The sequence below is a fragment of the Cinclus cinclus genome, chromosome 4 (genome assembly GCF_963662255.1).
Source record: "Cinclus cinclus chromosome 4, bCinCin1.1, whole genome shotgun sequence".
Lineage (NCBI taxonomy): Eukaryota > Metazoa > Chordata > Aves > Passeriformes > Cinclidae > Cinclus > Cinclus cinclus.
The window spans coordinates 61,094,961-61,122,523 of NC_085049.1; the positions used below are offsets into that span (position 1 = coordinate 61,094,961).

Below are 27,563 nucleotides of genomic sequence, written 5' to 3' on the forward strand. Positions count from 1 at the left end.
ACCTCTCATCTCATAAAGAAAATTTTTGAACACAAAAAGAAATTAGGAACATAATTCATTATCATACTCTGAATATCACTTAGCCCTTTTGCTGTCTACCAGGTTCTTTGTGCCATACATACTCCTTTGTCTTGACCTAAAAACCTTCTGTCTCAAATAACCTATTAAAGCATTTGTGAAGCATCACCCTGATTTTTCTGATGAAGGGCATGCTGTGTCCCAGGAACCTGCAAGGCACATGCAAAGAGAATTATTAAATGATTTTCAGTCTGTGGTCTACAGTCTGCAGGGACTTCATGAAGAATTTCTAAAGAATCCAGGGAAAAAAATTGAGGCAAGCAAGATGCTTTTCACCATGCTTTGATTTCGTGATCAGTCCATTAGAAAAAAAAAAAAAACAAATTTAAATAGGGAAAAGACAGAAGAAATCATCCAAGGCTGGAGTCTAGAAAAATCCATGCAGCCACCTAAAGAGCAGGGACTTGTTTCATACATACTAGTTTCTGGACTATATATGCTTCAACTAGCTGAAATGTGAACCTATAGTGATTGTACATAGCTTCTCAGCAGCATTCTGCAGTCAATGCATAATTCTTGCTGCTGCACCAATTTTCTCAGCAGCATCCATGCCAGATAGCTTAAAGCCAGTGCAGTGGCTTCATTGCCTTTTCAGTGCTGCTTTATTTGAGCTGTTGTCATTTCAGTGAGCCAAGAGGCTTTGCTCTTATCTTAAAAGTAGGAACATTATTGAATTTTTTGGTTTTTGCATCATAGATCTGCTAGGCTGATTTGCACAGCCAGCCCAGATCTTCTTGACTTATTAAGCATCACCAGATCTACTCCATATTGTCCTAATCTGGGTACAGCTATCTTGCAACACAGAGACTAAAATAACCTCAACTGCATTAGTATTTGTCATGTTGACTGTTATATCACAGCTCTGTTTGGTGCAGAAACAGGCAACAGAGCCTGGTGCAAAGGTTGCAGAGTTAATGCCCAGCAAAACAGTTCTGCCTTGGGAAACAACCTAACATCCCAGCACAGCAGCCTGGTCAGCTAATTTTCCTGCAGAGAAAAGGAGTCACCAGTGAAACTGCTGTGCTGTTCTCTAGGTTGACAGTGCTGTCTCAGCATAGCACTGCTCAGGTATTGCAGCTCTAACTGGAGCTAGCCCAGTACATCTGAGCTATGAAATACAGACAGGACACTCATGTGCTAGTCCAGGAATCACTGAAGACATGTGGAGTATTTTACACAGACACGTCACCTCAAGACAACATGCTTCCACAAAGAAGTAAAAGAGAAAATAACAGAATATTTTTCCATCTTTCGTGCTGTGGAAGTGTTAATCCAAGTTCGTGGTGTTTAACAGGCTACACAGTTAGGATAGTTGATCCCTAAATGCTCCTGCTTATCGATGCAGTGCTGTAGGATCAATTGGCATATACTGTCTGCTCACCTTCCCTTTTGTAAAACAAAATTTTCATGCCCAAAGGCATCTTCCTCATCAGCTTTTCTCACTTCCCCCTCATTTCTGTGCCATTCTGGAAAGCTGGCCTCTGTTCCTTGCAGCTCTGATGTCATATTCCTGCTCACAATCAGCCTGCATTCTACAATTTTCGGGTGTAACCTCTGAGCTAAAGAAGATTTCTGGCTGCACTGTATTTTATGGAGATCTTTGTAAGACACAAGACCCTTCACAGCCTGGTTATCCCAGGGCATCCACATCCTGGATGGCTGAGCATTAAATCAGGGGCAATCTTTACTGAAAGTCACAAACTCAGACTCTGTACCAACACTGAAATTCATCAGCCCTGGTACCACTGGTGGCCATAATCACCCCAGAAGGCTATGGGCACAAAGATAGCACTGGGAACAGCAGCAGGGATTAGCCAAAGGGGAGGACAGGGCACAGAGGGAAGACGTGGCAGAGGGAAAAAGGGAGAGAAATTGTTATCTGGAACTCATGTTCTGCCCTAGAAGTGGCCAGCTCTGTGGACATGGTTATGACTGATTTACAGAACAGGAAAAATTGAGAGGAGCCCCTTTGCTGGGCAGGGAGGCAGCCCCCAGCCCTCTGATGGGGTTTGGGTTAAACACCCTCCACACATCATCTTCCTATGCTCAGTTACACAGGCAGCATGGAACAGGTCTCCAAGGAGGGGTTTCATCTCTCCTGGCTTTAGGCATCTGTAGCATGACTGCCAAGGGGGATCTAGTCAATAAAACCACTGGAGCTGAAGGAGATATTCATCCAACCAAACACAGGCATCTGCTTCAGCATGAGATGAGTTGTGCTCCAGTCTCAGCTACACTGGAGAACTCTCCACAAACAAGGGAAAAACCCTAAGGTGCCTAGCTCAAACAGGGACTTTTGCATTTGATTGGAGGTCAGTGCCATACTCAGAATCCAAACATAAAGCAGACTAGAATGCAATGAGGACCAGTCCTGGCAAAACTATTGCAGTGATAGTCACACCAACACATAGCTGAGGAGTGTGGATAAAAATAAAACCTGTGGGAACAAAACAAATTCTGAAAGCACTACAATTACCATTGGTTAAGTAGCACATAATAGTATTTACTTGGCATTCCCATAACGTCCAGTAACCTTTAGCAGGGTTCAAAGCATTGCTGTTCTAAGCACTGCACAACCATATAATAAAAAGACACTCCCGATTTCTTGAGATCATGTGCAGGAGCAGTAGGATCCATGTGTGGTCACCATCCATTTTCTGTGACTCGTTTTTTCCCCAAATGTTTCCAAAAGTTTCTCAGTGTTGCCCATTTCTCTCAAGGGATTGTGCTGGAACACAGTAACAAGACTTGGGCAAGCATCTGTGTTAAAGCAGTGTTGCTTCAGAAAAAGGCATATATTGTTGCTTGCAAACTTTCTGACATTGCAAGGCCAGGTTTGTATCACGACATTTCAGATTCCCTTTTAGGTGATCTCAGGTTGTTTCAACATGTCTCAAGAACTTTGGCCAAGATTTTAAAGTTACAAAAAAAAAAAAAAAATTAGAATTATTCCCCAAGTATGTGAAGAAACATATATGTATACAAGAACCAGAACATTTGGAGGAAAATAGGAAACATTTACAGACCTCCTTTACATCTCAGTGAACACTGGAAGGAATTTAAACATTGCAACAGGCTCAAAGCAAATTTTTAAAGAAAGCAGAAAAAAATTTTGCATGTTTTTTAGTTTTTTTGTGTACCAGGCTTGAGTTCACTTGTGTGTCAAGTACCCAGCTCTATGTATCTTCAAGAACTCTTATGTTCAGTCTTCAAAATAAAATCTTTTAAAACATTTTTAATCCACATAGAAGACTTGGAATACAAAGGGTTTCTTTGCAGTTGCAAATGAAATCTTCAAAGAAAGCCCAGGAGGCTTATTAAAGTTGGAACTGGAAAAAAAAAAATATCTAAGCATGGTCACAAGAATCAGTATTGGCTGCTGGGGATGTGACACCGTGAGACGGCCTGAGAGAATAAAATGTCTGCAAAGAACAGAAAAGAACAAAGCAGAAATTACCAGATTTAAAGAAGCTTGCTTGACTTGGAACTTCTCAAATACCTGTAAAATTCATAGAGATTTACCAAATCCCTTAAGTCAGCCAGTTGTATAAGTATCCAGAGAGTATATTTATTATTATTATTATTTAGCTAGAAATATCTGGAATATTTATATATACATATTCTTAAACAGTTTGCTTTCTGTAAAATGGAGGATTCACCTTGGAGAATTGTGTAATCAAAGGAAAACATGGAAATTAAGTGAGAAATAGGAAAATGTGTCAGCGGTTGCATCAGAGAGAAACAAACTAAACTGTTACTTTCAGTGAAGCATTTTATCCCTTCCTGAGCTATATTATAGCCAAAGGAAAACTGCAAAGAAGACAATCAGGTCAATTTGAGACATGATTTATTTTGAACCTTCTCTGTAGCATGTTTAACATTACCACGTTTCACTGTGCTGCTAAGAATAGTCCTATAGAAACCGAGAGAAATCTAAAGCATGCGTGCATGTTTGCACTGGGCAAAAGGCACCTCATACAAACCAAGTCTTCATTTTTACAACATGAAGTGACATTTAGACTCCTCCTCTGCCTCCAGAGACAGAGTCTTACTGAGTAAGGAATATTTAAGGGTATTTAAATCATTAGCACTGAGGAGAAAAAACTTACACAGAAGATGGACTTTGTAGAGGAAAAGGCTGTTCAGGCTCTTGGTTCTGGCTCTCAGCAAGCAAATGATCGTGAAAGTTAGTTCAATACAAATACTGTTGCCTTTTTGCTGGCTTTGAAATATTTAAATTGCATGCTGGAAGGTGTTTGAGCATTCACATCTGAGGACCATGCCTAAATGAAACTGCTGCTGTTTGTAGCACAACTAGCACTTGTACAGACAAATGCGTTAAGAAGCGCAGGGCTCATCGTCGCTGCAGAGTTAAATTAACTTTGTAATGTTCTAAGTTGGATGTTGCCCTTATATTAAGTCCTGCTGACACACAATAACCTCACTCAAGCATGATGTAGAACAGATACAAGATAGATAAGTGTTGCCAGCCTTCAAACACCTTCCGTAAATTCCAGGCATCCAAAAAAAGGATGAAATTCTGCAAGAATTCACAGTGAAGTAGTTTACAGAACAGTCTCCTGTATCTTTTCTGCTAACTGCAACCCAGACCAAAATGATCCTTGCAGTTCCCTGCCCCACCAGTCTGTTAGAAGCTCCCCTTTCTCTTTTATCTTCCAGCAGAAGCAGCAGGGAAAAAAACTCTTCTTTTCCCCCCCGTCCCCTCCAAAAAAACCCTGTGTGTTTACACACATTAATAGGGTTCTGCACACTGCCAGATCACTCTGCAGACCAAGTTTAATCTTGATCACGTGTGGGCATATGACTGCATTTCTGTCAAAACCAGACAGGGCACACGATGGAGTTTTCACCATCTTTTTCTATTAACATGAAGTTTATGTCAGCCAAGGGAGAGAGGCTGGCACCTGATCTCTCACAAGGCCAAGCAATATGAAATTAACCCCTGCATTACCCTGAACAGATCCAAGAGGGCAGGAGGAGTTAAGGCTGCAGCCTGGGGCTGTGCCATCCTGGATGCCATGAGGACAGCCCAAAAAGGAGGACTGAAGGAGCCAGCCAAGGCCTCACAGCAGGACACAATCCCAGATGTCAGCCTACACGGGCAATTCTCAAATGGGTTTGCATTTGGCATCCTTGCTTGAGCCACGGCGCACCAGCCCATGGTGCTGCTCTTTATTGCTTTGCCTCACACAAGACTACCTCAGAGCGAAATAATTCCAAAAATAGTTCTAAAATAGCTCTGCTTGTACACTGCAAGTGTTCCACTGTAAGCTACAAGGCACAGAGGGTGCATTTGCCTCCCTGGATCGAGAAGAGAAGCTCAGATCCATCTCCTGGCCTTCTCTGATAGACTGCTACCATCTCGTGGCCATTCTTGTTCTCTCTGGTGACAACAGAACCCACTACCTTTAAAAGCCTGTTGTTTTCCCCTGTCCTCTTAGCTGCTCCACTAGAAATAAATGATTCTTTGGGAAAGAAGTAGCAAACCCGAAGCACTTTAGGTGTACTATGATACTGTAGAAAGAATGAGATTAAAGAAAAATGTGTCGAAAAAAGCTTTAGTGCACTCATCCTGAATTCCTGCCATCCTTGATTCGCTCACAGACAAATTAAAACCTAGAGAGAAAAACAGTTTGCAATATAAAGCTTAAAGAAGACATTTTTAATTCACCTGCTACCAACACAAGCATTTTTTTTCCCCAAGAAAGAATACAAAAATTCTCACCAGAGGTATCCAAATTTCCTGGGGATCCCAGACTAAATTTTAGGCTATGAAGCAGCAAACTTTAGAGCTCATGTAAGGGATAATGCTGCCCAGTGGACACAACAGATTTATGATATAGTTTTCATTGGCAGTTCTTCCACTCCAAACTCTGGGCAGTCACTCCAGCCTCCTATCCCTGCCCTCTCTGCCTCTCCTGTTCACCTCTCTAAACAAAGGTGGACTCTTAGCAAAACACTGCACCTTACACATGATTCCAATTAAGGGGATGATTTTTTAGTATCATGATGTTAGAAATTAAATTGGATCATTGAAATAAGAGCATATGACTGACTTCATTTGGTGTGTGACCAGATGACAGAAATTACTGTTTATACAGGGGAAGTAAATCGGATCATTCAACTGGCATTTTGGGAAAAAGAAAAAGTAATTCTGGAAATCACAGGATATCAACCATTCAATATTTGTTTTCATCCTGCAAAAGAGAATAATTTTAAGGCCAGTTTCAGGATTTTTTTCTCACTATTTGCTCATATCACAAAGGTTTTCTTGCAGCACACAGTAGTACTGTAATACAGTTATATTAAAAGCACCATTTTATCTCATTATGAGCAGGGAAACACTATGGTTCAAATATCTTTTCTCAGAGCTATAAAATGTCTCAAATATTTTAGCAGCATGGCCCATACATCCCACACCTGCTTGCCTCTCAGGACCACCTTCCCTACAGAGAGAAACACATCCATAGAGTCTGACTCTAGGGAGGGTTGTCTAACCATGTGTGGAGTGTGATTATGACAGGGAGGAAGAAACTTTCCTAGGAAGTGCATGAAGAACCACTGGTCAGTCCCTCATGTCATGCACAAACTGGTACAACCATAACAAATATTCCTGATACAGAGGTCATGGCACTCATCTTGTGGCAGCAAACAGCAGAACTCCCATGACTGTTTAGCCCTGGAGACCATTTGTGGAACTCGTAAGTTTTCTGTTATATCCATGATCAAGAGCACACAGTAAGATGCTGAGGACTCTAAGAAGATTTGAATTCTCCCTCTTCTGCTCAGTAAAAATCACCCCACCCACAGCCCCTTCTGTGGCCACGTATCCCCTTTGTGACTTGCTTTGGGCAAGGTCCAAGGGGCTGGACAGTCATACCTACCTGCAATTCAGAGAAATCCTGGGAATGTATATTCACAGATACTCAATTTGGACTCCTGTGTTAGCCAAGGAACTCACCACTGGTGCCTCAATAACCAGTGGAGGAAAAGCAGGTCTTCAAAAGAGCAGACCCAAGCAGAACCAAAGTTCAGTGCTCTGCATTGTTCCTCATGAGTACATACCTTCATGGACAACAGAGAAAGCTGGAGGAGTCCAACCAGTGTGCTTAGGTGGCTGTGACCTCCAGTGCTGCAGTTATTCCTGAACTCCTGTGCAAATTGACCTTGCTGTTGGATCTTCATGGTATAACCCTCCAGACTTTCCTGCTCGTGCCACCTCAAACAGCTGAAAAGCACCTTGGAAGGAGTATAATCCAGGCATGGGATTATGGTGCAGTACACAGATTACAGACACTACGTCTAATTCTTCTGCAGGCCATAAAATAAACCAAAAGAGGCAGCTCTTCTCTTAAAATAAACAAAATCAAACTATCCTGCTATGAGCTTTTAGTTTGATTTTAGTATTTACATTTAATTGGTTTAGGATGAAGAGCCCCCCCCTAGCTAATTTGTGACAGAAGACAGTCACTGCTCTTACATATTACCCTTTCAATTATTCCCTTAAATTTTCCTTTATAGAACCTCATGGTGGAAGATAAGGCAAGACAAAATAAATTAGTGATCACATTTCTGTGAAGCTCTAAAAAAATTGAAAATTGATCTACCCATACCTGATGTTTCTTGACCTAGGTGAGTATTTATCTCAGTATTTATTTATCTTGCAGCTCACCCTTAACCACCAGTTACTGAACCAGGCATCCCTTAGAGTTAGGTATCCACTATAGTTTAAAAATAGGTTCATCAGTTTTGTGTTTAATTCCTTTAATTCTTATATATGATGTCATCTACATTTAAAATCAGATCCTTCAGATGAGAATCTTTTATTATGGGGTCTTGCCTGTTGTGAAGAGAATTAAATCTAGAAGCCAGGCCTAAAGCAATGGGAATTTTTTTTCTAGTAAAAACATAAATACTACTGGTGCTGGTATCTGATTCAGATACAAAGCAAATACAAAGGTGCATGAAACCAAGCTTCTATCTTTTGGCCTGATATAAGGATAAAGCAGGAAGGATAGGGAATGCTTTTAAAGGGGATCTTTTCATATCTATGATCCTATGACAAGTAATTAACTCTGAGTAGTGTTGCAGTCAGTGCATGGTACCAGCAGTCCCAATCATACAATTAATAGATTTTTTCCAAACCCTTTTCTCTGCCTACCATGTTTTTATTTGAGTGGCTTTTCCCAACTCTGAAGAATTCCTTGCTGACAAGCAAGTAACCCCCACTGACTTCAGATGTCTTTGTTACCCCCAAAATGTGGTTTGTCCAGCTGTAGGCCTGCATTTCTACACAGAACTCCTCCTTGTTACTGCTGTCTGTATAAACCTATGTTTCTACCACACAAAGGCAAACAAAATAAAACAAATGAGCCAAACATGTCAATTAGAGAAATTGCTGTCACAACTAAATTAAGCAAAACAAAGCTGCAGGCAGATAAAGTTCAGACTTTAGTCCTGAGGTCTTGCAGATTCAGTACAAATCTCATGTCCAGTTATTAGCAATGTCAGGGCTGTATTTCAGGGCTATAGGGTTCAATATGAATGTCAGCTAATAACTGATTTTATGCAGTCTGTACAGAAATCCTAGTGCAAGCCTATTTTGAGATAGTGAAGACTAAGGCAGTGTGTGTGCTTTATATATAAAACAAATGCAATTCAGAAATAATTAAAAAAATTGGAATTGAGACATTTGTGCCCCTATTCTTGTACCTTTTTCAGAGTGGATACTCACTACCCCGAATCATTGTACATTTCAACAGGTTTGGACACAATGCTGCCATAGCAAACTCCTGAAAATGGAGTTTTTATCTAGAAGCAATTTATCTAGGAGAAGATGGGAACAGCCAAAGAAATCTTGCTGTCAGATGTAGGTAGATGAAAAAGCTCTTGCTTTGATCTCCTTTACAAATATAATTCAAAGCCTGACTAATCAAAGTGATTTTCCATATAAGTTTAAAGCACTTGGGAATAAATTATTTTTCTGTAGATGGAGAAGGAAATTAGTCATATAGTTACACATCTGCCTCATCTTCTTTAATCCCTGCTTGTCCTGTTACTTATCCCAGACGTCCAGCTCCACTCAAGCCATTGTTCATATTGTGAGAAACAACATGAACCAGCTGAAAATGAGTTTGTTGAGAAAATATGAGCAAAGACAGATAAGAGCCAAAAGAGAAAGTGAAAAAGATGAGAGCTGTGTAACTGCAACATTAACACTGAATTCTGTGTTGGAAGAATAATTTGTTTTTGCCAAAATTTATAAACAAAACCTGACCACATTGGATCAGTTCTTGAATGCAGGCTTCTCTGTCTGGCAAGGATTCATTGGACAGAGTTGAAGGGAGGTAGTGCCTTATTCCACTGTTACTGGCTGAGTATCAGATTTATTTATTCTTTCCCATGTTTGCTAAGTTGATCCAGTTGCCTTGGATGAACTTGGAACTTCTGGCAGTTGTTGATTTTGATCCTGGGATACTTTTACATGAATAAGAAAGGATTATAATAGTTTTGCAATCCTAGGAAAACTAGTTGTGGACACAAAATGTTCAGAAGCAAAAAAACTGACAGGGATTTGGTACCTTTCTTGAGGCAAATACAGTTAGTAAAAGCATGTAATACACAGAAAAGCACTGGTACTCTTTGACACGAGTTCATTTAGAAATTAGCTACTTCTGCAGTATGGGCATACAACCTGTCATGAGTAGGTTGCTACACTTGGTGGCCAGGAAGAACTGCTGTGCAGGAAGGAACCTCTGTGCTTTGCAACCAGACGTGCCAATTTACTGCAAGGGATAAGATGGGGAGGAACACTCTGAATATCAGCTCCCTGCCTTTTTGTAAACAAGGACAGGGATCTCACTTGCAGTCTTTCAGTTGCTGTTCCTTAGAAATGCAACTTTCCATGTTTTTTGATTACTGACTTGAACTTCAGGCACAGGCAACTGGAAGTGATTCTTATTTCAGCCTGTACAGCTCTCCAGCAAAGTGGGTGTTGTGGTATCGTGATTCTCAGCCTTCGTTAGTGAAACTTTCCAACCAAGGAGAAGAAAACTGCTGCCTTTAAGTGTGGCCAGTTGTCCCTCCTGCTCCTGAGGAATAAGATGCAGGCAGCTACGAGCAGTTCCTGGGATAGCAAGCGCCAAGCTGCAGTAGAACACGGGTGCTCACTTGGAACTGAATGTGTTTTCTATGATCATACACACAAACTCAACGCATCTCTTAAGTGCTTCCTTTTAAAGCATTGTGTGGAGAATGTTCTAAGAACCTCCAGTTATTACTAGGAGTTCTAATCGAGATACCAGTTGCATTACTGGCATGCTTGGTGAGATTAAGCATCTTTTCCCAGCAGTTGCTTAGACTTTGATTTATAACACTGTGAATCAGATTCACACCTGATTCCCTGCAGGGTGCTTTTCCATGGCCTTGCACATTATTTGACACTACCTCGTGCTGCAGTGCTAGCCAGCATCACACTGTTTGTCTGCTCTCTACCTACTAACTCTGTATTTGAGTACTGGCTGACCCCACACCTACCTCCACGCAAGCACAGACACACACAGTGGTACTACTTCCAAGCCAGCAGTGTGCAGGCAGGAATGCTTTAGTGCTTCACTACTGACAACTTCAGCAAGTAAACAGCCTGTATAAATACGGCTTGTGGCACTGTGGTACTCCGAAACCAGAGCTAAGGAACAGCATCAGAAATGGCTGCTAAAGGACTGGAAATAAATCAATTATTACAAAAACACTGTGGGACAAGACAGACATCATGATTTCTCACTCACTTGGACGTTCCAGTTCCCTGTCCAAGACACCTTCTACTTTGCCCACTACATTCCTTACACCTACAACATACCTGCAGGAGTACCCAGTGGCCATGTCTAAAGGTCCAGTGGTGTCTAAATTCTGCAACATCTTAGGCTGTTCAGTGTGGAACACGGTGTATGTTTTAACTATCACCACCACTACCCCCCTCCAAAGGGGCAAGTGCACTGAGCAGAAGGCTGCAATACTGATAGTGAGGGTGCATCCAGGAGAAACTAAGAATTCCTGGATAACAAAGGGCTTTATGGATTTCATTCTTGGTGACTCAAGCAAAGCTCAGCTCCTGTGGGACAATTTTGTCTTGAAAGCGGTAGGTTGAATCCAGATGGTTTGATTGTGGGAAATCACCACTGCATTTTAACAGGCCAGGAGTGTACTTCAAGTACAGATCTATCGTGAAGAAATGTTCCCCTTCCATCTGGTATAAACAAAGCATGGTCAAAAGGTAATGTCATTTTCTTTCCCTTTAGAATACCCCATTCTCCCTTCCACTCTGTCTTTGTTAGTTTGATGTCTTTATGTCTCTTATTGTTTTGTTTACATCTTTGCACTGCACCCAAGCCTTTCTGGTGGCTTTTTTTTTTTGGTTAAGTTTCTTTTCAGAGTGGGTTATTTTGTTCTTCAGTATTGTGCAGGTTTTCCTTTAATATATTTTTATCCTTTCTCCTTTCTGTTATCTTCAAAGTAAAATAGTTTTCCTCAAGACATTTTTAGCATATTTCTCCCCATGCCCTCTGCAAAAATTTACATATAAAATTCCTTACTTTTTTCATTTTCTTCTTTTCTGGCATACAACCACTTTTGAGAATGAAATTAGTTTCAGAATAGATCCTTCAGAAAAGATGTCCTTTTGACAGCAAACATTGCCAAGCTTGCTGTATGTTTTGCTACAAATGGCTTTGATTTCTTATGCAGGCTTCCACTCTCAAAGACATTGATACTCTGGATATAAAATTAAACTTTTGGGTATTAAACTAAACCTTAAACCAGTAAACTAAATCTCTCCAGTTTAACTTCTATAATAAATTAACACAAAAAATACTCTTGTGCAGAAAGCCAGTGTCAGAATTAATGCATTTAATGTTTTTCATCTGGTTATAGCCTGTTTTAAATAATGTTTGTGTTCTTTCAAAAGAATGTTTTGGCCTAGATCCCTAACTTGGAGGAGTCTGATGCTTCAGACTGCAGACAAACACCCCTTCCAGTATGAAAGACTTGGAATCCATAGGACATTATTTCCACAATGTATTCTTTGACTACTGTGTAAACAACAAGCAGGTAAAGGAAGTTTCCCCTAGGCCCTTCTCCCACCTCATTAGTCCAGCTGTGAAAAACATAATAGTCTGCAGGTTTATAGCAATAATAAATTAGATAATGGCTTTCTCTAAGAAATAAACTAAATTTGTGGTATTTCTTATTATTATCCATGCCTGAAGGAACACGAGAAGGTAGAAAAACAGCAAGCCAGGGTGAATTCTGAGGTCCTGAATTCTGATGCAATAAACTGGAATTACAGGTAACTTAGAACTATTCAGATATGCCACAATTTATTACATCTTCTCTGTATCTCATAAAGAATGCCAGAGCAAATGTTAGAAATGTAACTAAACTAGACTCTCAAGAGTCACACTATTTAATTTAACATTTTTAAAAGATTGCACACAAAGCTAATAGTCAAACACTAATAGGCAGTTCACTGAAAGAAGCAAAGCACTGAATCTAGGCCAGGTGGCCTTTCAGGGGAGAAAAAAACTGTGGTGATACAGAGCTTGGTCTATTGCATCACTTAAATCAATACACTTTTTTTTTTCTGCAGCCTTATATTTTGCAGATCAATCTAAGCATAATAAAAGGTGCATTATTTTGTTTTGTGTAAACCTTATTTCATTAGCCATACAAGACACTATTCTGATTGCTTTTAGCTAAAGTGGTTAAAAGTAAAGGGTAAGTTCAAAGTTCAAAGTTCAGAACCACTGACAGCAGAGCAAGGATCTGTACACTGACCAAATGATACATCTATTAAACATGATCAGCTCCTCCTGTGTAGACTGAGAGTGACTGGCAGATTAGAGGTCCAGGTGATTTTAGAGACGTGAGCATTGTGTGTTATGAAGAGCTGTGGCCTTAACGTGGTCATTTATTAGGGAATAAAACTTTCGTACATTTCTTTCTGGGGGAAACATTAATTGGTTGGATCTATCTCATCGAATGTAAGATATCCATAGCGTAGAAATCAAGATCTGAGCTACACAGCTGATGCTGAAATGCAAAGAAATAAAAAGACACGTGCATAAATTTAGATTAGATATTAGGGAAAAATTCTTCACTACAAGGGTAAAAACTCACCAGAACATGTTGGCCAGAGAAGCTGTTGATGCTTCATCCCTGGAAGTGCTCAAGGCAGGTTAGATGGGACTTGGAGCACCCTGGTCTAGCAGAAGGTATCTCTGCCCATGTTAAGGAAGCTGGAACTAGGTGATCTTTAAGGTCTCTTCCAACCCAAACCACTCTGTGATTCTGTGATGCTTCTACGATTGTGACAAATCATCAGAGAACTAGGTCAAATGAGCAGTGCAGACCAGAAGTATTCATTTTACCTGCAGCTTAACCCTGATCACACACAAGGCAGTTTTTTTTTTCCAAAGAAAGTGGCTTTCACCTTCTGCAGTAAGCAGCCACAGGGTCAGCATGGGGAGGGCACAGGAGTTAAGCACAAGATGTATCATGCTCATGTACTTTGGTGCTAATCATACTTTGCCACACTCAGTTCAGAGTGCTCAGAGCTGTGTCCTCCTCTCACACACGCAGGAGGATCATCACAGTGTCCCTAAGGGACCACTGCCTACATCTAAGCTCATAGACAAATGTAGCCTCAGATTTAAAAGAGTGATTTCACAAGAAGACAAAGAGACATTTTATTTTCCTGTAACCTATATTTACTTGTTTTGCTGAGGAAAAAAAAAAAAAAGGGGATGAAGCATGTTTTTCTCCTTGTTTACTTGGTGTTTGTTTCTTTTGTGCCTGTGATTACTCAAGAGGTTTCCCATAGATATGCAAAGCAAACTCTTGTGAGCGAGGATGACTTTTAGAAAGTTTGGGGATGAAACTTAGCCAACAATAATAGTTCCTGTAAATTGTTGCTTCCTGTTTGTGACATAAATACTGTAAATAAAGAACAGAAAAAGGGAAAATTTTGCAGAGGAGGAGATGTTCAGGACTGAACAACACTTCAGCTACCTAAGAGCCTGATCCTGTTAGGCTATGCTTGCCAAGAGCTATAAACACCAGTATATATTGCAAAACTATTTGTCAGGTCGAGCTTCACTAGGTCCTGTTCTGTCATTTTGGTGCTAAAATACAAGCGAGGACATTTTTCATGCAATGAAATTGTATGGCTTGCTTTCACATACCTTTCATGCAATGAATAAAGTCCTTTTGCTGTCTACCAGAAGCAAAACATGTCAGGGTGATGCTGTTACTATGTAAAGTAAGTAACAACAGTTTATCAAACACAAATCCCTTCAAGAATCTTCTTAACTCTCTTCCTCACATGATTGTGTGCATTTTCCCTTGTGGATCTACTTCAGTGAGTAAGTTATTAGATCAAAGAACTGAACCAAATTTCTGTTATTGATCTTGATGAAAGTCATTAAAGGCATTTGAAAAAAGGTGAATAGCAAGGACTATCACAACTGCAGCAAAATTTTGGACAGAAATTAGTGCTGGAGCTGTACGTAGCCCTCAATGACACTTTGCTGATGTTCAGCCTAGAAAACTATATGGCTACAAGCTGTAAAATAGGAGCACTGTTATTGTTGCCAAGAGAAAGCAAACTGTTGTTTGGAAGGAAATCACATGTACATAAACTTTATAATGCTGACTGTTTTATTCATGTTTCATTGGTTCAAGAGTTAGACCAACATTTCTCAAGCTGTTTGCATTTCATGACAATTTCTCTTTTCAGAAGCCCAAACATATGAAAAACAGAGCAGTGGCAATTAATACTGCTGAGAAAGCATAGCTGTCCAGGTTCCCAGACTAAAAATAAACAAGTCATATTGAGTAGGAAGTGAGCTCCCTTGTCAATATGATATGCTTGTATCCAGGTTCATAAATATTTGCTGAAAAGCACAGCATAAAGGATTCAACCTTGAGCAGCTTTCTTACCTGTACTCCTTCTGACATTGGGATTATCATGTTTGTTTGCAATTGTTGGTTTTGTTTGTTGGGGCTTTTTAAATTTGTAGCTTTAATATTCCCTTATGAATCCAAATGGTTACCAGAACACCAGAAAAAAAAACCCCTAAAATATCAGGAGAACCTTTTCACAGCATTTCTAAGAACAGAAGTAATGAAAACAAAACTACCCATATTTTTCATCCAAAGAGGAACATGCTGTGGCTGTTTGGGGTTTTTTTTTCTGACCAGAGACAGATATATGACTATTGAATTTAATCACTGTAACTTCACAAACAATTTTGCCACCAAAAGAAAAATTCCAGCCTTTACATGACAACTCTTTTCCCATTAGCTATTGAACTCTTAGCAAGATTCGCCTGTCCCAGCTTGGTGTACACTCTCTGTACAGCTCCTAAAGTGGCTGACTGATAGATTTTGTCAACCAGTATTTTGGAACTTGTTAGTACTTGTTTCTATTCTTTTTTAGAAACTCAAGGCACTTCTGTTTCACAGACTCAAGGCACTGATACTCAACGTAAGATATTTCAGGTACCTGAGCCAGTGAACAAAAGTAAACATTACAGGTTTGTTTAATTCTTTAAATACCAATGAGACTTTTTTTTCTATAATTTCAAACCTCAGTAAAGAGTATGTTCCACAAAGATAAGTCCAGAGTTCTTTCACTGGGATTTCCCTCAGTCTCAGCATTTGGTAGAGCACATTTTTCTGCAATTTAAAATTGTCTTCAACACATTACTACACTATCATTTACTGATTGACAACAATCTCACTGGAGAAAAAAACACCCAGGGCAAATTCCAGAGAAGTTGAAAAATATTTTCCCATATTGGCAGTAGGGTACATATATTTGTAATAATGTACTCATTGGGTTAACTATTAACAATGAAATTCAATATCAGGGGTAAAAGTCACCTCTTTGCTTAGAATAAAAGGTGTTTAAAAATGTTGTAGATATTCTTTGTTTCTCAAGGGACACAGGACCCCATGCACTGTCAGACCTGGTTCATCCCACCTGTTGATCATGGACCTCACCCAGTGGTTCTGTGAGGGGAGGTACTTGCAGTGCAGCACTAAAGCCAGCTGCAGCTAACCTGGCCCATGTCCAGCAGGTGAGACACATCTGCTGGGTCAGGTCATGCTGAGAGAGAGTCCAGGAACCTGGCCTGCAGCACTGTTTTGGGCACTTGAGGACATGTCCTCACCTGCCATCAATGCATGGGCTGTGTCTGTCACATCAGCCAAGGCACTGGAGATCCAGGTCTTGAGAATATCAGCCACCCACAGTATGCAGGGAGAGATGAAGTTAAAAGGGAGTCCCCTTCTCCCAGCCTCTAAGCCTGGGCACTGGTCTTTACAGCTCTAATTGTCTTCTGTGGGGCAGGAAGTCCAGCTGAGTAGAGTGCAAGTACGGTTCAATATGGGACAGTTGACTATACTGCAGTGTTATGAGCAGTAAGAGCTTGCCTGCCAAAGAGGAGATTAATAAAGAATGTATCTTTAAATGTTTTTGCAGGCTTGGCGCTTCCTTCCCCAGCTGCAGATTTCATTTCTAGATGTTGTGTACTGTACCCAAGGGGAGAAACATAACAGATCACATTCTTCTAGGCTTTCCCAGAATTTGTATTGCTTAGTGGAAGCTTAACAAACAAATAAATATATATCCTGGCTCTTAACAATTTGTTTCTGTGTTTTATAGCCAGACTAGAGTATTATCCAACAGAATTTCATGTGGGATAAGGTGTGGGAGTTTACTTTTAAAACAGGAGGGTAAAATAAGCAAAAAAATTTTGGAAAGTCCCAGTTCATCTCATGCTTTCCTTGTGATTGCTAATATTACTAAACTGCTGAGTGTTTGCTTTAACTGCACAATGAAAAATCAAGAACCGCAGAGCAGTTAATTCCACTTTAAAGCCACATAAACCTTCTTAATGCATGCAAAAAAATTATACCTATTCCGGGAAACAATTCCAGGAAGCAATGCTCATACAGGAATTCAGTAGAATCTGGCTCCTGGAACGTGCTCTTCTTTCCCACCCACAGACAAAAGAACCCAGCAGCCCAAACACTCCATCCAGTCTCTCCTACCTGCAGGCATACACAAGCAGAAGCCCTGCTCTCTTTCTCCTCTCCCTTCTCATTCTTTCTCCATGAGAAAGACATGCTGATCCCCTGCTTAGCCCATCCCCATCAGACTTATCCTTCCCAACCGCTCCATCATCAGATAGACTTCACTGGAAGCCCAAGAGGCAGTCAGAGCACACCTGTAAAACGTCCCTAGGAAGGACAATGGAAAGGCATACTGCATCCTCCTCAGCCTTTGGGAACAATCTTCCCTGCACAAGTACTGGAAGGAGAAGGCAGGGGAACTACCTGCTAGAGAGGCAGCCAAAGGTGTGGAAGGAAGCCTCCAGAATCAGAAGGTCAGCTGGGACCAAGGGCAAGTCCTGAGTCAAATTTTGACTGGACTGGACTTCTTCCTTTTGGCAGCTATGGCATCCCAGGAGGCATTAAAAGCAGCAGAGACTGAGACCCTGGCAAGGAGGAGACATGGGGCTCCTCAGGAAACACTGGAAAGTGTTTCTGCCACAGGTGCACAATCACGCAGTCAGCTCTGCCCAGTGAGATGCAACACTCCAAAAATAACATTCCCAAATGGTGTATTTTAAATATTTCAACTTTTGAACCATCACCTCCTAAGGGTACGGTAGCCAGCAGTTCCAAAATGTTGGAAGTCAAACGGATGAGGCAGCAGACCAGCTTGGCTGAACAGAGTTCTTCTCTCGGGCAGAAAGGTCAAAGAAGGAAGGTATGTGCCCAGTGGAAACAATGTCAGGTTACATGGTGAGCTGGTGTTGGAACAGCCGTCCCTCTGCGGGGACAGTGGCTCCAGGGAAAAATGCTCTGCTGTAACAGAGCAGACCCACTGTGGCAGTCATCCTGATTACCCCAGCAAACAGTACCCCAGTGTGAAAGCAAGGATATTTTTGAGGGAGCTGCTTGTGCCTTCTGCCCATGGCAGTTAAACAACAGCTTCACTTGTGGTGCTGAGAACAGCTAAGGAATTGATTGATCACCAGATGAAAATTATATACCCTTTTTCTCCCTGAATGACAGAAAAATGAACAGCATGTTGCCAAACTGCATGCCCTCCCCTCTTGGGAGCACAAACATGCCTCCTGCTAAAGCACATTACTTCACTGGAACAGAGGTCTTGTCTCAGAAGTCTCTTACTCTTCAGTTTCCCAGCCATCAGCCCGTGTTTGAAGATGGCCATGTTTAGCCCCAAGACTTCCTCCTCCACTTTCAGCTTAGCAGCTCTGGGCTGGTGGGCTTCATATGCTACAAGATTTCTGTCCCCACCCACCAGAACCACTGCCTAAGCCACCCGTGATCTGAACTCCATGTTCCAGACCCTTGACCCTCTCTCCATGCTAAAGTAATTCCACACACAGAGGCACACAGGAAGGCATCCCCCCCACCGCCACTTGCATGATGTCTCTGTCCACTGAGCTTCTCTTAGGATTCCCTCCCATATTCCTTCTCACTTACTTGGTGCTTTTGGATGTGAGTGCCAGTATTACAGGCTCACAACACGTGTACCACATAAAGATTTCTAGACCATGCCTAAACATGGAATTACTAGGTGAAAATCTGTGAACAGCTTCACGGCTAGCTGTCTTGCATGCATCAACCCTCAACACACAGCCCTGCTAACAGACCCACCACAAAGCAGGACAAACAGTTCCAGATCTGCCCAGGAGGACTAAAGGAAGGAGAGCTTTGTTCCTTACGTAACTGGAGGTTTCAGTGGTTTCCTGTAGCAGCAGGCACCTTGCACTGTGCATGCACGCGAGGGAACTTGGGCAACATCTGGGAAGTAGAGGGAGGGGGATCAGTGTCCAAAGTGCAAGAAGGACCACGCTGGCAGCAAATGCTGGACCACTCCAGCATTACTGAGGTACTGAGGTCTGTGCTGGGACTGTCAGTCACCTCTCAAGAAGTTTCCAAACAAAACTAAACAAGTTTATCTAAGCCCTCATGGCCACCCACTACGAATAATAGGCAACACTCTGGGTGAGCTTAGCTTGGTCAGTTAATTCGTGCTGGTTAGCACAGCAGGAAGAAGGAAAGGGAAACGTAAGCCTGGCTCAGATTGTGGAGCTGGGCTTGGCTTGTTTTCTTGGTCACATGCAGCTGACTCGGTATCAGGAAAGAGCACTGCCCTCAGAACCGAAAGAGAAAGCAGATAACAGATATCTGAATGTGACAAAACAGACTGTGGTGACAGACAGCAGCCAGAACAGCACCGGCAGCAGGCACAAACCCGCCTGGCTCCTACAACAGCACCACAGCCCTCTCCAGCGTGTTTCAGCTCCACACCCACCCAAATGGGCAGCCAGTAAGTATCCTCCGCTGAGACCCCCACTTTTTAATGCCATTGGCTTTGGGGAGAACTGCCAGGAGAAGTGGCGTTGCAGGGTGCAGATGCCTTGGAGGATCCTTCCCCTGGTGTAAGACGCTTTAAGGGCAGTTCTCCCACAGGCTGTTCCATTTGCTGCTGGTTGGTTTCTGTTTACCAGCAATCCTTAGCTTGTCAGTGACCTTTCTTCACCCATGGTTTCTCTGCAGCTAATCCTGCCTGACGGGGAAAGATGAACCAGATGGAAAGGGTGGGGAGGTGGTAAAGGGCCAGGACAGATGTCTTGGAGGAAAAGAGTCATGTCCAAAGTTTGACACTTTCTCATTCATGTCATTCTTGTACAGCATTTCTCCCCTCAGCAGCCACAGAGAGCCACGGAGAGAGGATGTGGGGTTGTCTGGGGGGCTCTTCAGTGCAAAAGGAAATGCCCATTGCCTCACTCCTTTGCACTCAGCCCCACTGCAGCAGCATCCAGGGGTTCACAGAGATGCTTGTCCCTGCACAGAGGCCAAATCCTGTGCCACAGCTGTGCGCCTTCCTCTCCCCTTACACAAGCGCTCCGCCAGCCACTTGCTGGAGGAAGGTACAGCCCCAGCCTGGGAAGGTTGCCTACCTTCCTGTGAGCAGCAGAGGAAAAGGCTGTGCAGTCCCAAAAGCACAGGGGGTGCCTAGGAGCCTTATCTCCTGCACAAAGACCTCAGGGAACTCCTGAGCCATTCACATGGGTCCTCTCTCTGCTGGGGAGACCGAGACACAGAGCTCTTCTATGGTGAGATCCAGTGCTCCTATCAATGCCATTCCAGGAACAAAGAGGCTGAATCCAGCTGGGGCTCACAGTGTCCTGTTCAGATTCCTCTTTCTTGCACCTTTCAGGAAGAGACACAGAGTCTCCCATCCAAAGGCATAGACACCTCCTTAGACGCAGGGAGGCTGCCGCTGTTTGGGGAAAACCCAAGCTGTATGCTAGTGAGAGCTCTTTCCTGTTTGCCCCTTGCTTCTCAGCCAGGCTGCTGGCAAACCTGCCCCGGTGATGAGCTGCAGAGCTCACAAATGTCCTGTCTGTGGCTGCACTGTGGCAGGGTGAGAGCTCTCAGCCCTCACTGCCTCCAGGCCAGTCACGAGTTCTCTATCCAGCTGGCACAGGGCTGTCCCAGGCATGTTTCTGGTCCTATCAGACACATGTAGGGACAGAGATTTACCTTCTGGGTTGGGCTGGGCAGAGGAGGCAGCAGGAGGCAAAGATGCCAGCAATTTGGCATTGAAGAGAGGGACATGGCTGGGAAAATATGTCCTTACACACATGAGCCTCAAAGCAGAGGAGAGGGCAGAGATACCACGGGCTGCCCCCAGGTCCCCATACATGCAGAGATCACACAGCAGCACAGGGTCTCTGAGGTGGCTGTCCTCCACCCCTGCCATATGTTCCCACAAACCTGATAGGAATTTAATTCTCTGTCCCCTCTCTAGTAAGCTTGTGCAACTAGAACAATTTTTAATAGCTTTTATATTTTTTATGGATGCCGAGGGAGTGAGCGTGAGATGATTGAACAAAAAAGACACATTTTTACAAGCCTGCCTTCCTTAGGAATCTGTTCTAAAGAAATACGACAGCAAGGATTGGTGGGTGGGCAGGAGTAGGCTGGGCTGTAGTGGTCCCAGCCCTGAGGTCTAACAGAAATCCCTGGAGACCTGGTCAGCCAGCCAAGAGCTCCCTCCAAGTGCAGCTTGTTCTTCCTCTGAGGGCAGGACAGCACAGAGAACAATGAGTGGTGTGAGCCCTTGCAGAAGAGGGAGGAGAGGAGGAGCAGCAATGCCTGGGTGCAAGAGACCATGTGTAAGACAGGCAAACCAAGGGGCAATACTAGGGGCAAGACAAACCACGGTGAAATTACATCTGCTGGAGGTCTCATTCTGCAGCACACTCTGCCCAAGCATAGATACTTTCCTGGTTACTTGTGTCTTCGTTGCAGATTCAGAACAATGGGTGTCCTCTATGTGACCTTCCAGCCTCTCCAGAAGCCTGCTGTGAAGAAGACCTCCAAGGGACACCACAAGAAGTGAGGGAAAAGTGACCAGGGAAGTGGACAGGTTGGTATCTGATGCTGTGACCCCCCCCCCCCCCCCCCCCCCTTCCATGCTGTGTGTGCCCTGCTGCTGGGAGAAGTTTGGGACTGAGAAGCTTCATCTTTGTGTTCATTAAACAGAGGTGCCCCACTTCCAAGTTTCCAGGAAGACATGAGGAGTGGGAGGGGGATGCTGAGAGGTGTCTAGTCTCCAGCACTGCCACCAGGTGCTGAGTACAGATTGAGTGGAATCTCTCCTGGCACTTTAAAAACTCAGAGGCTGCACCTAATTCACAATCAGCTGTGGGTGATGGTCTAGAAGGATATCCAGGATAGCACAGATTCACCGACTATTCTGAACTGGACAGGACACAGGGTCCAATTCCTAACTAAATGGCCCACACAGGATTGAAGAATGACACACCACTAGGTAATAGGCAGGGGAAAGGGACAGTAGAGCCAACGTGAACTTCTTGAAGGAAAGTGGTAAATGACTCTCAGCAGTTAAAGCTTGTCAGAAGGAGGAAGAATTATTTGCAAACCCTCAAGTCTGAGGCTGGGCTTGAAGCCAAGGTCTCTGAGACCTGTGTTTATGCCTCTCTGCAGACCTGGGTGGACAGTGCTTCAATGCCATGTGGCTCTGCAGCCAGTGATACCCTTTCCTGGTGCCACTTCCCTGTTTTTCAGAGTGAAGCAGAAGCCTGCAAGACAGCACTGAGGACAGTACACATTCCAGGGAGAGGAGCAGAGTCGGGTTTGCTACCCATTCTGAGAGAGGAGCAAGGTGGATGGCAATCACAGGTGTGCGATTGCCCTGGGCCTCAGAGGAAGGTGAGTGGCTGCAGGTAGATCCAGGGTTACTCTCTGAGCTAGGTACCTGTCTGTGCAGGAGACAAGACAGTAGGGCACTGGTCCCCAGGCAACCAAGACAGAAGAGCACGTCTGCCAGCCTCAGTGGGTAGCAGAGCTGCAGGTATTCAGTCCTGCTGCACTTAGCAATCTACAGGCATGCAAGGACCTGCATGCAGAGCTCAGATGCTGGAAATGGGTGATATCAATGGCACTGGGTGTCCCAGAGCTACGGTATCAAGGGCAGGGAGGCGAGAGGAGCCCTGCAGTTCAGATACTGTCATGTCTGCACTTTACTCAGCAGTCCAAAGATCACAAGGGATGTCTGATCATAACTGAAAGAAAAGTATTTTCCCAGAATAGCTCTTAACCCCTACTTCTTTTATTCAACAGTCCAAAGATCACAAGGGATGTCGTTGTCTGATAAACACCAAAAGAAAGGCATTATCTCAGAATAGCTTTTATCCTGCTTCTTACCAGACAGCAGTTCTTCTCTCCTCCTGTCCCTGCAGACTGCTGACAGATGCCTCTTTTCCAGTGAGATTGTGGTGCAAAGGGCACGTTTGGGGCTGAGTTATACTCTCCTCCCAGTACTGGTCCACGCATGGGACATCATTAAGTTACCTTTGCTGTGACCAAAAGTGCACCAAATGCACTCCCCTCAACCCAGTAACACATGTGCAGCACAGTCCTAGGCAGGACTGAGACACTCCTGTTCTACTTGCAAGGGGAGTCCCTAGACCCCAGCCACAAGGCTCAGAGCCCATCTCGGGAAGGGTGCCGTAAGAGGCAACAACTGAGGGGTCCCACGTTTGTGTTTTGCAACAGGCATCCCCACAACAGCTCTTACCATGGTAACAAGAGAGCATGCAGGCACCAGGATGGGTCTGCTGCAACAGAGGTGCACTGAGAACCTGCTCCATGTGCTAGTTTTACTGGAAACTGTTGGGACTTTTGCCTTGATGTCCTATGCACTGGTGTACGAAGCCGGAAACCTGGTGAACCTCCCTGACAAATGCATTGGCTTTTACAACTTCTGCCTGTGGAATGACACAGCTGGGGAGCTGCAGTGCCTGGACAACAAACATCTACAGGCAATGGGCATCAGTCTACTAGAAATAGCACTAGCCAGGGTTTGTGTGTATACCTGCCTGGTCTTCATCCTCTTCCACCTTGTTTTTGTTTTAACTGTGAATTGCAGTGGGCAGAGAGAGAGGTGGAAGATGATCCGCATCATACCCTTGATCAAGATGATAATCCTGTCTGGAGGCCTGGGTATGTTTCTTTCACAAACCTCACAGTGGATTCATCCCTCTGATTTCACTGGAGGCTTCCTGGCACTGCTTGGGACTCAGGCTTTGTTACTGCTCCAGATTATCACTGCCACTGTGTACCTCAGCTGGGCCAAGTACACACATATGTGTATCGAAGCCATTTAAATGAGGAGGCTTTGCCTACTAAGATTTGACAGTGAAGCAGATGCAAGAGCTATTGGTAACATGATTTAAAATAGTAATCCGAATACAGCTTTGCTCCCTAGCAAAAATCTGCTCCCCAGTCCAAAGGCTCATGTCAAGCCATGCTCTGGCACATTGCTGTGTGCAGCACTCCTGCATCAAGTTGGCAGCAGACACCAGCAGCCATAGCACAGCACAGAAGCTTCACAGGTACAACAGCATGTAACACCCCTCAGTTTGGGGCACAGCATCAAAGGGACAGCACTTCTGGGCCCCAAAGAGCAGTGAAGGTAGCAGAACCAGCATACAGCGGACACAGCCCTCTGCCCATATGTAGTCTAAATAAAAAAAGTTGCTAGTATCTCATAGTATGTGAATCATCTGTAATTAACTAACAAGATGTTATTATTACCTTTTGCTCTACTATATAACAAAGATAAAGGGACTTTAAAAACAGGATCTGCAGATTATGTTTAACTAGGAACTAAAACATGTTGGGGAAAATGTAACCAAATAGGTAATTCCTTTGTAAGTAAACAGGATATAAATCACTTACAATAAATAAGCAGCCAATCAAAACCTACCTTCAAGGCTGTGAAGAAAGCCAACTAGGATGATACAGAAATAACACCAAAAACCAGTTTTTCAGTTTGAAAACAAGATAACAGACTAAGCATACGCCAATTAAGAAACTGCAATAAAAGGATAAGTGATGAAGATGATTAAACGACCACCAAAACCCCTAAAGGACACCAGATGGCAGAGAAGACTGAAATAATTAACTTCTGTTGGTATCAATCATTTTTCAAAATATCCTTTTTATGTTATCAATTTGTCTGTGTAGTGAATATGTAACAGCCTTGTAAATAGAAACTGCATTAATTCATCCAGTGGCTGGGAGAAGTTATGCAAATAATGCCTGTTTGTGATATTCTTTGCTGTTGAGTGAATTTGTTTCAAGGGACATGAGGGTCTGTTTTCTCTCTTGCTTCAGCCTTGGTAGGGATGAGGCTGGTGATGCTGATTTAACCGATTCTACATTTCAATACATGCTCTCACACCTGGCTTCATGTGGTTTGTTCTTACCCTTTTTGGATTGGGAAGAGGATACTGAGCCATCTTCATCCCTTCCTAGACCCCCATACACACTGCCACAGGGTCAGCCTCCTCAGGCCCCTTCCAGTCTGCTCCTGGGCATCTTCCCCAGCACGGGGAAGGCTGCTGGAGTTTGGAGGCAAATTCAGCACCAGTCCCAATGGGAACAGCCTGCCAGGCCCCACTGCAGCCGTGACAGAGGACAAGGACAAAGGAGCCCCCAAGGCTGAATCACAACCATGTAGCTCTGCCAGCAAAGGTCTTCCAGGTCAGAAACTCCCTCCTCCCCTCCACACCCAACACCGACCCACCAAAGGGGTACACGCAAAAACCCAAATGTCCTCTTTAATCCATCCATGCTCTGAAATGTGAAACAGAAACGAACATATCCTAATCTGGAATCAAATCGCACTGAGCTCAGCACAGAGTGGGAGAACTGAGCACCTCCTTCCCCTCTGGCCTCCATGGGTATCCTACACAGGGCACCAACACAGCAGATGGACGCACAGCCGCCCCCAGACCCTCCTCCCACCGTTCTGGGGGCCGCGGGAGGAAACACCCTGCCCATTGCGCCCTCTTCTGGCAAGCCAAGAGAGGAGATGTTAGCTGAAAAAGATCTCCCGGACGTATTTCAGGACATCGTCCTCAGAGTCCTCCCCGCCTGTCCTCTCTGCGACAGCACCAGCTCCAGGAGGGGATGGAAGCGCCGGACCGTGGTCACTGCCTCCATCCGTGCCGGCCGTGCTTCCAGGAGCCTCTTTTGATGTCGGTGGGAGCTCCTGCTCCTCTTCGCTCCTGGACCGAGCCTTCTCTTCACGTTCCTCGCACTGTAGATTCTGACCAGAGGGAAAAACAACAAGCGCGGGCCGTGCGTGACTTCACGCCGGGAGCACCCCAAGCAGCAGGAGAGCATCCCACCATCCGCGTGAGCCACGGGCTCCGGGCCCGCGGTTCTGCTCCGCAGCGCTGCTGGGACAGGGCAGGGGGCCGGGAAAACCACGCGGCACCCGGCAGCGCCCTCCGACCCGCCTAGGGAACCGCGAGCAGCAGCGCTCCCCGCCGTCCTCCGGAGCCCTGCCGCCCGGCTGCGCTCGGGTACGGCCAGGGCCCCGTCCCCGCCCCCGGAGGTCCCGGCTCACCTCGGCCAGGACCGCCAGGGCCACTTCCACCAGCTCCGCCTCGTTCATGCAGTACAGCGCCGCCGGCCTGGGCAGCGCACAGGGGACGCTCAGCGCCTGGGCTCGCCCTCCCGCCCGCCGCCCCGGCCCTCCCCCGCCCCAGCGGCGCTACCTGCGGCCCGCCGCCGCCCGCCGCCGCCCGGCCCTGGGTGACGGGCCCGCCGCCGCTCGCCCGTCCCCCGCCGCCGCCGCCCCCATCCAGGCCGGCAGCCGCCGCCGCCGCTCGCCCGCCATGCCCGCGGGGGCGGTGCCGCTTTCCGCCCGCCACGCCCCGGCTGCTTCCGAGCCCGAGCGGGAGGGCTCCGGCGGGGAGCTGCCGGAGCAGCCGCCCGCCGCCCTGGAGCCAAAGTCACGACAGAGCACCGTGTTTGATCGGGCAGGCGCTCAGTGAGGCCGCGCGTCCCTCGATATCCCGTCAAGGAGCGAACGGGGCTCCGGGCCAGCTGCGGAGCAGACGGCGCGTTCGGAAAGGGGCGCAACAGCCCCCGAGCCCCGGGGGCAGCCTGGCGAGCCGCGCCCGGCGCCGCCCCGAGCGCTCCGTTACGGCCCCGCGGTGAGCGCAGGACAGCCGCGGGGGCCCGGCAGCACCGCTCTGCTCCTGCCGGGAAGCGAGGAGGGAGTAAAAGCCCCTCCGGCAACACAGCATGGCGAGCGTTGTTCTAGCAAAACAAGATGTTCATTCCTTTCCCTTCAGGTTTCTGGCACCGTATCAGTGTTGTACTAATGCAGCATTTTGCATAGCAGCCTTGGCCTGGTGCATGTTTTTTACACTTTCTTTCCCTGTTTGGGGGTTTTTGTTTTGCTTTTAGTCCTACTCATGATGCAAACCTGAAAGTAGCCTCTCTTCAGAAATCTCACCTAACCCTCTGTAAGGGCTGGATGATAGCATCTAGAAGAAAGTAATATCCGTGGTAGTATTCAAGGCCAGATTGAATGGGACTTTAGACAACCTGGTCGAGTGTCAGGTGGCAGTGGCCATAGCAGGAAGGTGGAACAAGAAGAGCTTTAGGTCCCTCCCAACCCAGATCATTCTATAATTTTGTAATGCCACATTCTAAACCATCTTTGCAACATAGTCAACGCTGCAGGGCTTGCAATACAGCCACAGTCTTTCTTGGCCTTTTGAGAGGCCAATAAAGGCTCCCATTCGAGAGCTCTCTAAACTGTCAGACTAACCCTGGGAATGCCTGAAGCCAGTTTTAAGTCAGCACTGGAGCTGAGGAGACATTAGCTCAGACTGCCACAAAGAGCAGCTACATCATTAGTATCACATCCCACCGAGGCAGAAACCCTGTACTTAGATGTCAATCTGGTAGGGGCCCTGTTAATCTTAGAAGACCTTGAAATGGAAGACAGGGTTTTCAGATGAGTGTAG

The 27,563-nt window shown here is 44.9% G+C and overlaps 2 protein-coding genes and 1 long non-coding RNA gene across 3 annotated transcripts; 1 reads left to right on the top strand and 2 right to left on the bottom strand.

Moving 5' to 3' along the window:
- Positions 1 to 13,034: 13,034 nt before the first annotated feature.
- On the bottom strand, positions 13,035 to 19,157 carry LOC134043257 (uncharacterized). Its single transcript, XR_009933127.1, has 4 exons — positions 19,117 to 19,157; positions 18,918 to 18,996; positions 13,273 to 13,454; positions 13,035 to 13,185 (listed from the first exon to the last, which is right to left on the bottom strand). It is a non-coding gene; the product is annotated as an uncharacterized LOC134043257 (long non-coding RNA).
- A 232-nt stretch (positions 19,158 to 19,389) lies between these two features.
- Positions 19,390 to 24,980, top strand: TMEM140 (transmembrane protein 140). Its single transcript, XM_062492325.1, has 4 exons — positions 19,390 to 19,525; positions 21,517 to 21,634; positions 22,297 to 22,440; positions 23,287 to 24,980. The coding sequence occupies exons 3-4, from the start codon at positions 22,398 to 22,400 to the stop codon at positions 23,895 to 23,897; spliced, it is 654 nt and encodes a 217-aa protein (XP_062348309.1). The 5' UTR covers positions 19,390 to 19,525; positions 21,517 to 21,634; positions 22,297 to 22,397; the 3' UTR covers positions 23,898 to 24,980.
- A 349-nt stretch (positions 24,981 to 25,329) lies between these two features.
- CYREN (cell cycle regulator of NHEJ) lies at positions 25,330 to 26,422 on the bottom strand. The gene is made up of 3 exons (XM_062492529.1): positions 26,301 to 26,422; positions 26,150 to 26,216; positions 25,330 to 25,846 (listed from the first exon to the last, which is right to left on the bottom strand). The coding sequence occupies exons 1-3, from the start codon at positions 26,420 to 26,422 to the stop codon at positions 25,613 to 25,615; spliced, it is 423 nt and encodes a 140-aa protein (XP_062348513.1). The 3' UTR covers positions 25,330 to 25,612.
- Positions 26,423 to 27,563: the final 1,141 nt, after the last annotated feature.